The sequence below is a fragment of the Cebus imitator genome, unplaced genomic scaffold, assembly GCF_001604975.1.
Source record: "Cebus imitator isolate Cc_AM_T3 unplaced genomic scaffold, Cebus_imitator-1.0 Scaffold403, whole genome shotgun sequence".
Taxonomy (NCBI): Eukaryota; Metazoa; Chordata; class Mammalia; order Primates; family Cebidae; genus Cebus; species Cebus imitator.
Window position 1 is genome coordinate 1116933 of NW_016107718.1, and position 14723 is coordinate 1131655.

The following is a 14723-nucleotide window of genomic DNA, read 5'->3' on the forward strand; positions in this document are numbered from 1 at the left end:
GATAAGGCTTGTTCATTGTGACTTAGTTATCAGTGTTTATTGGGGCCAGCACATCCTATTTATTGCTTTGCATTTGCAGTAGCACACATTTATACTTCTTTTGGTAATAAAAGCAATTTGTACTTATTTGGTGACTGCTTAAACTATAGTGTAAAAGAACATTTGTAAATAAGAGTCATAGTTTTATAATTGCTAGTGTTGGAGAATCTACCTACACTTGAAAGACAATCTTTTTCTAGACACTATTTCCAAACCATGTATTTTCACATGGAAGCAATACTTCTTGCCATTTTATAGGATGGCTCCTAAGTTATGGAGTAGATTTCTTAACAGATATGTTAAAACTTACATATTTCAATGAGAGTTTTTATCCTGAAAAATACTTTTCATGAAGTCTAAGAAATGTGTCATTAATGTGATTTTATCATTGTGGAAATGCCAGAGTGTACCTACACAAATTCAGATAGTATATACAGCTTTATTTATATATAGTTTTTCATATAGAAAACCAAATATCTCAGCACCATGACTGAATATTAGTCATTTCCCCTGTTTGATCTGCAATGCCAATATCATGTGTCTTAACATCAAGTTTGTATATATGCCCTATTATAATCTTATGGGACCACTGTCCCATATACAGAAAATGCAGTCTGTTGTTGACTGAAACATGCTTATTCAGCACATGACTATATACATTTCTTATTATATCACAATAACACGTACTCTAAAGGCTGATCTGTTCCAACCTAACAAAGCTTAACAACAAATCTCAGAAAAATCAAACTGTTTCCAAATAACTTAATAGCATCTCATTATTAGGATCATGAGCTAGTTCTAAGGAAGAAATTACATTTTTCTGTCTCACAAAAAGTTATTATTTTTATAATTATATACATAATAAAACTCATAGAAAATTTTCAGCAGCCACAAAGTCTTCATATGAGTAAAAACCAGACCCACTGGGGTTGCCCTGTGGAGGTCAGTCCATTGCTACCTGGGCAAAGATTTTGAGCCTCTCACTTTAGAGTTAGAAATTTCAACTTGTGGGTCACAGTCCTCACGACATGTTTTAGCTCATTTAACCCTCAAAATCACCTTCTGAGATATAAGCAGAGTTATTCGCATTACTCAGTTAGAAAACCAGTGTTGATCAGTTAGAATGGCGATCATTTCAAAATCTGGAGACAACAGATGCTGGAGAGGATGTGGAGAAATAGGAACACTTTTACACTGTTGGTGGGAGTGCAAATTAGTGCAACCATTGTGGAAGACAATGTGGTGATTCCTCAAGGACCTAGAAACAGAAATACCATTTGACTCAGCAACCCCATTACTGGGTATATACCCAAAGAATTATAAATTATTCTATTATAAAGACACATGCACACCTATGTTCATTGCGGCACTGTTTACAATAGCAAAGACCTGGAACCAACCCAAATGTCCATCAACAATAGACTGGATAAAGAAAATGTGGCACATATACAGCATGGAATACTACACAGCCATAAAAAATGATGAGTTCATGTCCTTCATAGGGACATGGATGAATCTGGAAACCATCATTCTCAGCAAACTGACACAAGAACAGAAAACCAAACAGTGCATGGTATCACTCATACACGAGTGTTGAACAATTAGAACACATGGACACAGGGAGGGCAGCATCACACACTGCGGTCAGTTGGGGGACACCAGGGGAGGGATAGCAGAGGGCGGGGAGGGACGACATGGAGAGAAATACCAGATATAGGTGATGGGGGGTGGAAGGCAGCAAACCACATTGCCATGTATGTACCTATGCAACAATCCTGCATGATCTGCACATGTACCCCAGGAACTAAAGTACAATAAAAAAGAAAGAAAGAAAGAAAGAAAACTGGTGTTGAGAACTGTTCATAAACTTGCCTAAGATATCATAGCTGGAATTTGGTAGAACAGGACTCTTGCTATATAAATCATAAGGTAGGACCATTGTCCAGGAGAATGTGGTGCCTTTCTTCACAGAGTCAAGAAGTCGCAGGGTAAAACATGTGGCCTCACTCAGGGAGCCCTTTCTGAGATTTTAGGTGACAATGACACAGCAACTCTTTGCCTGGCTCTTAAAACTTCATTGTTATTTTGAAAATTTTAAAGATTCAAGTTTTGATTGATTCAGTAAAAAATTTTTTCTCTGAACTGCAATAGATACGCAAAAAAAGTATGCAACTGATTTTTTCATGCCTTCTTGCAACAGATGATGCAATATCATGTATAAATGAGCTTATTTTGAGAGTTTCTGCTTACTGTAAGTAGATGAATTCTGTCCTGAAGGTGGATCCACTCTTATCACTAGTTAGTGAGTATGCAGATTTAGCAAGGTAAGAGATCTGTCCAGGACAGGGTGGAATTTCTCAGGACTGATGCTGATGTTAAGGAGTATGAAGGTGAAGAAGATACCAGCAACACTAAGCACAAGATGACATGAAGCCAGAGAATGTGGAGAACCTTGCACCTGAAGGCAAGGGAGGACTCATGGGGGCCAGATAGTAACCAGAGAAGACCAGAAGCAAACCAGATCTTTGAAGAAACTGATGATCCAAAACTCATGTGACTATAGGGCTATTCTGAACCCACATCACTTCAGAATAAATATTGTGATCCTGCATTTTGTTTCATTTCATACCATTCATGCCCATACCCAGCATGCTTTGGCTGCACTGGCTTCTTTCTGCTCCTCCTGCTTACCAAGCCCAATCTTACCTCAGGGCCCTTGCACCTGCTGCTCTGTCTACCTGGAATGCCTCCTCTCCATCATCCCATATTTACATGGTTTCTTCACAGCAGTCAGGTCTTAGTCAAATGTCGCTTCCTCATCCATCCTGTCTGAAGCAATCCTCAGTCAATCACTCTCTGTTACCTCTTCCTGTTTCGTAGTTTGTTTAGGACTCACCACTCTCTGAAATCATCTTGCTTCTTTGTTGACTTACTTAGAGGCTGAGTCTTTCTACTGGAATGTAAGAGCCATGAGAGCAGCAGCCTTTTCCGTTTAATTGGTCATTATATTCCCATTGCCTAGAATAGGACCAGGTTCATAGTTTGCCCAGTGAATGAATGAACAAATGAATATGTAAAGTCAGACACAAATGAAGAAAGGGGGCCAGGTCTTGTACATCGGTGAAAACAATATGTAATTAAACTCTGATTACCAATCTCAAAATAAGGAGTCTGCTCTGTATATGGGTGTATTCCCAGCTTTTGCATTGTATTTTGAGTGCCAGATGTCAACAAAGAGCTTAATAAATATTTGTTAGATAAAGATGTAATGAAAGATCATTTTACATATTCCACTCTCACTTCAGCTGAACTACATTGGTCCTTTGTGGACTAGGTAATCCAGGCAGCTCTGAGAGCAAGCCAGTCTGTAGGGGAACAGATCATACCCACAAGAATGTTGAGGGAACCTCCATTAAATTAAAAGGCATTTCATTTATTGGTAAGTCATTTTCAGCATGTATATTAAGTTTACAATTGTTATTTTTAACTTAATAGTTTCATCACTGCCAAAATACAAGTTTTTAAATTCTCATTGGCAGATCCTATTTGGCATATTGTAGGTAGTGGAATCCATTTACAGACTTTACAGGTAAGCTGGCATCCAACATGAGGGCTGTGATGTAGTGAATGGAATCTGTAATTAGCCCAGGATTGGGACATGGCCTTCTTCAATTATAGCTAATATCAAAAGCTAATAGCTGGAGTTTGGGAGAGCTGTGTCACATTGAAAATGGACCTAACCTCCTTCAGTTTCCTCATTGGAAAATGAGAGGCTGAGATAGGTAATGAAGTTGAAATGGATGCTGCTGCTGCTGTATTCTTGTCTTTATGTCTTATGTCCAGTCTTTTACACAGAATCCATTTGTACGTTAAGGTTGTCAGAAGCTATTTGTTATTATTTGTGATAATTTTAAAAACACTTGCAATCTGGATAAATTATAGGTTATCCCCTCCTTTTACCATCCCATGTATCACACCTGCATCACGAGCTTCTTAGCAGTCTCTTTTGTTTTTATCACATTTATCTAGGTTTTTTCCTTTCCTTGGTTGATGGTAGTATGTGTATGCTTGGGAGAGGCTGTTTATTTATTCTACAGATGATGCCTGGGAGGCTGAACTCCTGCAAATGCCTGTGAGGCTCCCTAGAGTGGTTGACCAGTGGACACATAGAGATTGTGCTTTGAGGACAGCAAGCTAAGTTTTGAGTTTTGGGCATGCTAAGGCAAAATTTACCCTGAAGGAAAAGAAGACTTCAAACTTCCATGGCATGCACTTTCAATAAATTAGAAAATATAAATTTGGCTAAATATTTATTCTAAATATTAAAGAATGAAACCAAATAATTATCAGTATACATATAAAATGTTTATTGCATAGACATAGAACACTTTAATGTGTTATATACCAGCTAATTCATGCATTATCTTACCTTGTGTATTCAATGTGGGCTTTGTTTTGTTTTTTGTTGTTTGTTTGTTTTGAGACGAGTCTCGCTCTGTCGCCCAAGTGCCCAGGCCAGAGTGCAGTGGCACAATCTTGGTTCACTGAAACCTCTGCCTCTCAGATTCAAGCCATTCTTCTGCCTCAGCCTCCCAAGCTGGGATTACAGGGGTCCGCCACCACGCCCAGTTAATTTTTTTGTATTTTAGTAGAGAGGGTTTCACCACGTTGCGCAGGCTGGTCTCAAACTCCTGACCTCATGATCCGCCCACCTCAGCCTCCCAAAGTGCTGTGATTACAAGTGTGAGCCAGGGCACTCCGCCTATTCATTGTTTACAGTACATTATTCACACTTTAGAGACCTTGGAGCATATCACCATTTTACATTATAAAGCTTTATAGTTTATATGCTTGCTTCTTTGGAATATAGATACTCATAAGAAAGAGATACAGGATATGAAGGTCTTGTTGAGAGAGCAACTGTGTATTTTACCTTTCCTTTTTCCCTCCATTTATTTTCTTTTTCTCAATTAAAATAGTTACATAAGAAAACACAAAAAAAAAAAAGCCCAAGAAGGATTTTTTAAAAATTATCCTTTACACCATCAGAAAATAACCTCATATGACCTTAAGGGATCATACTATACATACTATTTTATAATTTGACTTTATATAAAATATGAATAATATGTTTTTATTTAATGAGGTGTTCTTCTAAGTCATGACTTTTAATAACCAGATGATATTTCATCCTATGGCTGTGAAATAACATAACCCCCTATTATGGGAGGCAGTATAGGTATGTAGGAAATTAGAGTCTGGAGCAGACATCCTGCCTTTTACTATGGCCATGGCCAAATAATTTATGCATTCCGTTCCTCAGTTCTCTCACCCATAAAATGGGGATAACAATAGTATCAGGTTTATGTTGGTTGATGTTGTTACGCAGGCTATTTAAAACACTTAGAGTACTTAGAATAATGCTCTAAGAGGCTTTATTCTTAAAGCATTTTTATCCTATTATTATCTATAATTCTATTATTCTAATCGAATAATTACCTGGCACACCATAAGTACTCATAAACATTATTATAGATATTGTTTTCAGCTTTTTTTTTTTTTTTTTTGAGACAGAGTCTTGCTCTGACACCCAGACTGGAGTGCAGTTGCATGATCTCGGCTCACTGCAACCTCTGCCTCCCAGATTCAAGCAATTCTCCTGCCTCAGCCTCCTGAGAAGCTGAGACTACAGACATGCGCCATCACGCCTGGCTAACTTTTTGTATTTTTAGTAGAGATGGGGTTTCACCATAATAGTCAGGATGGTCTCCATCTCCTGAGCTCATGATCCACCCGCCTCTGCCTTCCAGAGTGCTGCGATTACAGGCATGCCACTGTACCCAACCTGTTTTCAGCTTTTTTAGCTTATAGTACTGTGATGAATATCTTTGAAGCAAAATAATTTTTCTCTTCCCTTATTTCCCTAAGATACATTTTTACAAGTAGAATAGCATCCTTGATACACATTGCTAAATCACCCTCCATAGACATTGTAACATTGTATACTCTCTGTGGCACTGGAAGGGAGAGTGATGTTCTTGGAAGTGTGTGACAACTGCCATGGTGAGTTTTGCAGTTCTCCAAACTCACTGAATATTGAACAATTGAGATTTATTCAACGTACTCTTCATTTTAATATTTATATTATGTTCAGGCAAAGCTAGGAAAAATTAAAAGCATATGTTTACTTTGGGTGTGTTTCAAATATTAGTCTGATTTTTGCTTGAGAAAATATTTGTATTGATATGTAACTTTGCATTTGCCTATATTGGTAAAGTGTTTTCCCCGTTGAAACTAATATTTTTTATTTTCAAGAAAAAAGCAACAAGCCTCAGGAGCAGTCAATCCTCCAGAGCCTATGCTGATGGAACAGCCTCGGCCACCAAGGTCAGTGATTTCCTGAACATAAAGAGACCCCTACTGTATTCGACAGGGATATCATTAGTGGGTGGGACCTGTAGGGAAGGCAAACGGTGTCTGGATATCACTGAAGGTTTTTGAACCAAGTATCGTTTCTGTGCTGGAAGACAGAATATAATTTCTTAATATGATGCGAGTGATTTAAAACCTAGTAAAACCATTTATTGTATAATTCTCCTTGGTATATAAGTGTTAAACAAATATTAATTATCAAGACTATCTGTAGATAATATTACACTTTTGCACATACTGTGAGTAAAAACGTAGTCCTCCCACTTTAGAAAATAATTCAAATCCTCCTCATGGGCATTAATCATACCAGGCACTCTGCTAAGTGCTCTATGTAATTATATGATGTAATCCCCTCACAGTCTTCTTATTATTATTCCTTTATACATGAGGGAACCAGAGCTCAAGGCATTTAAGTAACATTGACAAGCTCACAACACCAGTAAGATGGAGATAGGACTTGAACCCAGGTTTCCTGTCATGAGGTCTTTGACAATGCTGGATCTCATAAGCTCCATCTAAGCAATTTTTGGTAATATAACCCTTCAAAGTTTTGCAACTTATAAAAATCACTGAAACGTCACCTTTCAAGACAAGAAAGTGGCCAGGCACAGTGGCTCATGCCTGTAATCCCAGCACTTTGGGAGGCTGAAGCAGGAGGATAACTTGAGCTCAGGAGTTCTTGAACAGCTTCAGCAACATAGTAAGACCCTGTCTCTACAAAAAAAAATTTAAAAATTAGTCAGGCTTGGTGGTACGTACCTGCAGTCCCAGCTACTCAGATGGCTTAGGTGGGAGGATCTCTTGAGTCTCGGAGGTCGAGGCTGCAGTGAACTGCGACTGTGCCACTGAAGTCCAGCCTGGGCAACAGAGGAAGATCTTGCCTTGAAAACAAAAAGACAAGAAAGTATAACTTTATAATTTTAGCTAGTATTTTTTGATAAATAAAATTGTTTTGGGAGGCTGAGGCGGGCAGATCACAAGGTCAGGAGTTCAAGACCAGTCTGGAGAAGATGGTAAAACCTTGTCTCTACTAAAAACACAAAAATTAGCTGGGTATGGTGACATGCTCCTGTAGTCCCAGTTACTTGGGAGACTGAGGCAGGAGAATTGCCTGCACTCAAGAGGTGGATGTTGTAGTGAGCTGATATTGCATCAAGAGTTGGATGTTGTAGTGAGCTGATATTGCACCACTGCACTCCAGCCTGGTGTCAGAGCAAGACTCCATCTCAAATAAAAAAAGAAAAAAAAGAAAAAGAAATTGTTATATTCAGCCCCTTTCAACTTTGAGGTCTTTTAGTATGTCCAAGATTATCTAAAACCTCAACCTATGTGTCAGTCCTATCTATACAACTATTTAAAGTAAACTTTTTTGTTTGTTTGTTTGAAATTGGTGGCTATCTTATGAAAGTCAGACTTTCTCATAGATGTCACTTGCTCAAGGAAGAGTTAGTATTTTAGTGTTACTCAGAGTTCTGACTGTTCTCAAAGCCCCTGATGGTGCCCAACAAATAATCAGCTGAGAAGTGAGAAGAGGCCAGTCCCTCTAATGCTAAATACCATCCCACTTTAAGACCTATGTTTTTTAAATTCCTTTTCAAAGCCCTCTTCTGCCAGTCAGTAAAAATATAAAAATCATTGAAAGACAATGAATTGTAAATACAGGGAGTTAATTAATGTTTGGGACCAACATAAACTCAAAACTGAGGTCTGCTCTTTTTTAGCCATTCTTTACTGCTGGAGACACCACAGCACCGATGGTCACTGGGTGAGAGACTGTTGCTGACACAAGCAAATACAAGCTTGGATTTCCTCTTTGTCACTATGATTTGCCCAGTCCATTGAACCCGAGTTTCTTCATCTGTAAAATGAGGATAGGACTTCTCTTGTCAGAGCTGTTGAGAGGCTTAAATGAAAGAAAATATATACTAATACTTAGCCCTGGCCCTGGCATTTAGTAGATGCTGGGAAAATGAACCCCTCTGTAATTAATCTTGTTAGCCTTCATATTTTGTTGTTTCCAGGTCTCCAAATAAAAGAGATTCTCCAACTAAAAAAGATTAAATCTGATGGTTATTAGGACTTGTATTTAGCATGCCCTTAAATTATGCCTCTAGAAATGATACATCTCATTAGCAAAACCACCCAATGAGATTTAGTGAGTTATTTGTAAATGTTCTCAGACTTGCTATTGTCTAAACTTTTTGTTAACTGAACTTGCTATTATCTAAACCACACCCAGTTTTTTCTTGAACGTAATCATAAGAATCAGACCTTTTCCACTTTTTTTTTCAACATGGACATTACCGAACTTTTCTGAGATGTGATAGTTCTAAAGAACTTGAGCATCTCCCCACAAACCATGTTCTGTCTTAAGAGCTGGGAGGGGCAGAGCATAACTGGGAAATGGAGATGTTTTAGCCACATGTTTATTGTTCTAGTATTTAACAGCAAACTTGAAATTATTTTCTTGGCTTTAAAAACACTGTCCTCTCCCATTTCCATTCTTACGTCTCCTGTTTCTCTTTCTCACTGTGCTTTTCTGACTCATTCACCAGTTTCCTGACTGTGAGTTCTCCAGGGTTTGATTCTTCACCTCTTCCTTTCTCAAATATTTAACTTTTATAAAGTTTTGAAGAAATGTAGTTGCTTATTTCTTCTTTTGATGCCAGATTGGAACGGTTGTAGCTCGTAGCATTATCCCTTAAGAAATTACATACCCATGCATCATTTAGAAAAGCTGGGGATAATAGCGTAACTTGAAGCCTTTTATTACACAGTTACCATGGCACACACAGGCAAATAATATTCTCCCAACACATTATGAAAAGGTGTGACAGAATGGTAGATAGAATTGGCAGTGAGAACTAATGCTAATTTTCTTGATTCTGGAAATAGTTGATTTGAAATTTAAAATAAGTGATAATTTTACAATTATTAAAATGTAAAGTTTTATTAAAGTTTTAAAACTTTAAAGCCTTAAAAATTAAGTACTTAATTTGAAGCATATGTGTAAGCTATGTATTATGGCATGGTTTCTGTATATTGTAGAACTGTTTTATGAGAATGCTTACAAAATGAGGATTTGTGCCCTCAAATAGCATCCCTTCTGCTACGCAGGTTTGGGTTTCAAAGATCCAGTGCTCTTCAGTCATGTAAATACTTCTAATTTAAAATAATTATTATAAATTGTTTAGTTCTTAAAATCTAATTTTTGGTAAATCAGTAGTGAAAATGAGGCTGCAGAAATTATACAGATTCTGACTAAAACCTCTATGAAAATAGTTGTGATCCATTATCAGTCATGCGATTTTATTGCTGGAAGTCTTCTCGACAACTTCTATTTCACCAATCTGACTATTCAGGTAAGGAAAGCAAGGTTCAAATCGCATTAGGAATATCTCTGTGGAAGACCATGCTATTAAGAAGATGTACTAGTTGAAGTTGTTAGTTCCAATTAGAGCCCACTCTGACTGAGCCAAAAAGGAATTCCTTAAGGAACAAGGGGTAGCTGGTAGAGAAATCCAGGCAAGTACAGCAGAAGAAATCTAAAGCTCTACGGCAGGAACAATGCACAGTAACACTATGAGGCTTTCTCCTGCTGCCACCACAGCTCAGTTTCTGTCACATTTAGAACTGGGTGCCAGAACTCTGCCACTACTGATGCAGAAGACTCAAAATCTTTATTACAACATGGATTTCCTGGTGGGCAGCAGGCTGTACACGTTGCTCACCTCCAATCTCATTCTTGTCTGACACATCTGATTGGCCATCGTAAATCATATGCCTTCACACTGCTACAAGGGAATCTGGGAGTGTGAGTTTTCTGGATCCTGCTTTGGGAAGGCGTGGACTGATGAGGTGGGAAATTATCAATATGTGGTGAGGGTTTTCAAATGTGTGGCCACCTGCTGAATGACAGATATCCTTGAAAGAAAGGAAAACAGGAGAATTACCTAACTGTATAGAAGGAAAACCATAGATGACAGGTTATTCAGAAACATTAGGCCTTTCAAACAGAAGAAAGTGGAAACAACTTCCCTCCCAGGCTAGAGGGGGGGAGATCTATAAAGGAATAAGCACTTATCAGAGAAATACTTTTATGATTGTTCCTGGGTCTGCCACAAATAGCTGTGCTAATTTTGGCAACACAGCTCTCTTCCCAGGTTCTTATTTTTCTCATCCCTAATAGGAGTGAGGGTCTGGATTAACTCTTTGGGTATTGTGGAGGGTGTGCTGACATTCAGCGCCAGCGTCAGCCCACAGTATCCTCCTACCACCTGTGGTTTGTGACATGACTGTGTGTTAGACAAGAAAGCATTTTTATTTTAATAATTATGCTTATATTTTAATGTGCTATAAAAAAAGTAAGCTAGCACATCAACTCTTAATCCCATGGATATTTTTATTTATGGCGAGGCTGAATTGAAGGTTAAAGTAAATCTAATTATTTTATAATAATTACAATAATTATAATAATACAGCTATGGCAGGTTTAAAAAATATTATGTAAGTAATGTACAAATAATAACCAGGGTTTGAGAAATAAGATCCGGAGCAGTAATTCTCACCTTTTAAAGTACATAATAAGTCAGTGTGGGTTTTATTAAAATGAAAATTCTGATTCAGGAAGTCCGGGGTGAGACTGAGATTCTGCTTATCAACAAGCTTCCAGTTGGTGTGCTGCTGCTGGCTTGGCAGCCACATTTTGAGCAGCCAGGAGACTGAATTGTGCTGAAGGTAGGTAGTTTAGGCTACCCATAACCTAAACACCAACTGGAGAATCTGGTTAAAATGCAAATTCTCAGGTTCCAAGCCAAGAAATTTGGATTCACTAGAGTGGGGAAAGCCCAGGATTTCATATATTTAATAGGCAATCCCAGGAGTTTCAGATGCAGGTGATTTGAGAACCACACTGGCAGGAAGGACACCCTTAGGGATTGTGAGAGCCACAGCACAGCCGTGGAACAACAGTTTCCCTTCACTCTAAGGAAGGGAGACCCTTTCTACTTACAGCAGAGAATGTTCCAAAAATTTGTTTCTGTTTATTTTATTTTTATTTATTTTTTGAGACAGGGTCTCACTGTCACTGAGGCAGGTGTGCAATGGTTCAATCTCAGCTCATTGCAACCTCCACCTCCTGGGTTCAAGCAATATTCCTGCCTCAGCCTCCTGAGTAGCTGGGTTTACAGGTGCGCACCACCACACGCGGCTAATTTTTGCATTTTTAGTAAAGACAGGTTTTCACCATGTTACCCAGGCCGATCTCAAACTCCTGACCTCAGGTGATCCACCCACCTCAGCCTCCCAAAGTGCTGGGTTTACAGGCGTCAGCCACTGTGTCCGGCTGGAAAATTTGTTTTGTAACCATGTGATTACTCATCTGTACACTTCAGGAGCACAGACATACATTCAGAGATAGGCATCATTGAGCTGCCTAACTCTGGAAGCTATGCCCAGGGCCCATCCCTATGGGGTGTGGCCCAAATTAGTCACCCTATGCTGTTTTTGTCACAGGAGAAATTAATGTCAGTGAAACCTAGATGAGCTGAGTTTTAGTTTATTTTTAAAAAGGAATGACAATACTAATGTTCAACAACAACAGAAAGGGGATATATACACTATACTTCCAACAAGAATAATTATAAGGCCGGGGGCAGTGGCTCACATCTGTAATCCCAGCACTTTGGGAGGCTGAGGTGAGCAGATCAGTTCAGGAGTTTGAGACCAGCCTGGCTAACATGGTGAAACCCTGTCTCTACTAAAAATATAAAAATTAGCCAGATGTGATGCTGTACACCTGTAATCCCAGCTACTCAGGAGGCTGAGGCAGGAGTATTACTTGAACCTGGGAGGTAGAGGTTGATATACATATACATATATGTATATGTGTGTATATATAGAGACTTTATATATCTGTATGTATATATATATATATAATAAGGACAGAGTCTTCTGCTCTGGAAATGTTAGCATCTTAAAGTTGGAAGGGCTCTTATTTCACCAGATTTTTCACAGAAATAAAAGAAAAAAAATAAGGTGGATGTAAGGAGTACCTTGAAGGGGATGTCAGAGGGCCCTACCTGCCTTGACTGCTTGGTGGTGTAGGTATGGGGCACAAAGCTGTGTGGATGAGTTCACCTTTTTCATTCCACTGGCCGTCACTTGTCATGACTTGACACAGCAGTGTCCGGCCTGTCCTGAGGCCTGCGTTCCTCAAACAGTGACCATCACCACCTCCTTCGTTCAGACCCCAAGTTCAGGGTTCAGAGCCTTTAATGTGTTTGGTGTATAGCTTTTCATATATATTTTTAAAATTTTTATAATTTTTTTCTCTAACTCCATCATTCATTCAATACTTATTAGTTGGCCTTCTTCTATAAGAAAGAGTGGCTTAACCCCTCTTTCACTTATTCATTCATTTCTTTACAGCAGTATAGACCCATGAATTTATATTGTAGCCACTGGTTTCAAATGTATTCTTATTAATTTTGAAGTTTGTAATACTGTAATATAAAATAATCTGGCAGAATTCTGACTGTTAAACTACACTTTTAAAAAAAATCCATTACACAGTTTTAACTGCATTTGCAAATCCTGGTTGTAGTCATTACTAATCCACCTTATAGTTTCAAAAGAGGTCTTGGGGGGAGACTATCTGCGAAGAGCACCCAGCGTGGTTCCCTTATTCTGGTAGTCACAGGGTGACAGCCAAGGGAGCGAGGGTGCGGTACCTGTCATCAGCTGGCCAAGCGCAGCGCACAAAGCACGTGTCCCGCGTCACAGGCTGCGTTACTGAGTGAGCCAGTCTCCAGATGCCAGGCGCATGACGAGTCCATGGAGCTGGACGTCCCTCCCCAAGCATCCCGGGCTCCCGGGGCGGGGCCGCCGGGGGTGGGGTCGGGGGCGGGGCGCCTCCTGCGTCGCGGTCCTGGGACCTCCCCTCCCCGTCGCACTCTGCGAGCCGGGCTGGAGCTCCCAGCGGAACCCGCGGGAGCCGAGCGCATCCGGGAATGCAGACCTCCTGAAAACCAAGCCGCGGTCTCCGGGGGCCGCAGTCCACGCAGCGTGAGTACCGTCTTCCGCCGCTTTGCTCAGGGCCGCGCGTGCCCCCGGGTCGAGCGGCCTGTGTCCCCCGCGCCCGGCCCTGCGCGTCTGGGGCCCGTAGCCTGCAGCTGACTCCCCGGGCTCTGGACGTGCGCTCTTCCTACTGTGGCGACCCTGGCGATAGCGTGCGTTCTGGGTTTAGTGTGTTTCTTGGCGATCCTCCTCCCCGTCGGTAACACAGTTACGGCCCCTTCCGCTGGGAATGTATCTGGTGACCGGACGCGTAAGGTTTGAAAACAGGATTTGTGCGGCCCGGGACAAGTGCCGAAAGAAGGAAAGCAGCAGCTATGTCAATTTGGTTTGGCACCTTTGTCCCGAGGGTTGGAGATGGCCCTCCTCCTCCCCAGCCCTGCCCCACCCCGTGATGACCTCCGTTTTAGAGCCTGAGCTCACTCTGACCTTTCTGCGCACCTGATACATGCTGGGTGTGGCGTGGCAAGTGTTGTAACATGTTTCGGTTCCATTTCCTTGACACAACCTGAGACCATTGTAGGATAACATCACTCAGGGTTACTTTGTGTCTATCTTTTAAGACTACAAAGTGTTTTCACAGAGATTTAACAATCTCTTCCTTGTGGTTAGGGACCCGGCATTCTCCACTTACACACAGGCAGGGGGCAAGTTCTTTATTCCCATTCTACAGCTTTGGAAAATGAGGCAGAGAGTTTAGGCAGCCTCCCTAAGGGTCGGCACTTTGGGGCCTCTCTAGTTTTCTAGAATGACCTCTAGTTTTCTAGAACCCACCTATGCATCAGAATGACAGAAATGCTTAATCAGCAGCTCCAGAAACTTCCTGCTGTTTGAGATGTTTTCCAGAGGAAAAACCTCTGCATTGCAGGGAAGCTCAACAAGGAGTGGCATCTACTGTTCAAAAGGGGAAAGTAATCAGTACTAGAGCTTATATTAATATAGAGTGCTTCTTTCAGATGTCCTGCCTGTAGGCATGAATTCGACATTTGCACACTGATTTTTCAGTATCTAAAAGGAATATTGAGTTGCTGGGAATGTGGTAGGGACGGTGTGGTGCCTGGGTTCTAGGGGGCAATATGAGATTAAAATGAAGTAGAGAAATTTAGCAAAATCTTGCTGAACAAGGAAAGGCCACATCTGTAGACTGATGGAGGAGTAAGCCACCTATAGCAATGAGA

General features: G+C 40.3%; 1 protein-coding gene across 15 annotated transcripts in view; it reads left to right on the top strand.

Annotated features, from left to right (window-relative positions):
• CAST (calpastatin) overlaps positions 1-14723 on the top strand; it is a 106894-nt gene that overhangs the window by 28444 nt on the left and 63727 nt on the right. For 8 of the 15 annotated variants that reach the window (XM_017508870.2, XM_017508877.2, XM_017508878.2 and 5 more), the window contains exon 3: positions 6355-6426. In XM_017508870.2, coding sequence (XP_017364359.1) covers positions 6355-6426 — 72 coding nt within the window. Of the gene's footprint in view, positions 1-6354; positions 6427-13390; positions 13537-14723 lie in introns of those variants that run through there. The other 7 variants (XM_017508868.2, XM_017508869.2, XM_017508876.2 and 4 more) reach the window with 1 other exon arrangement.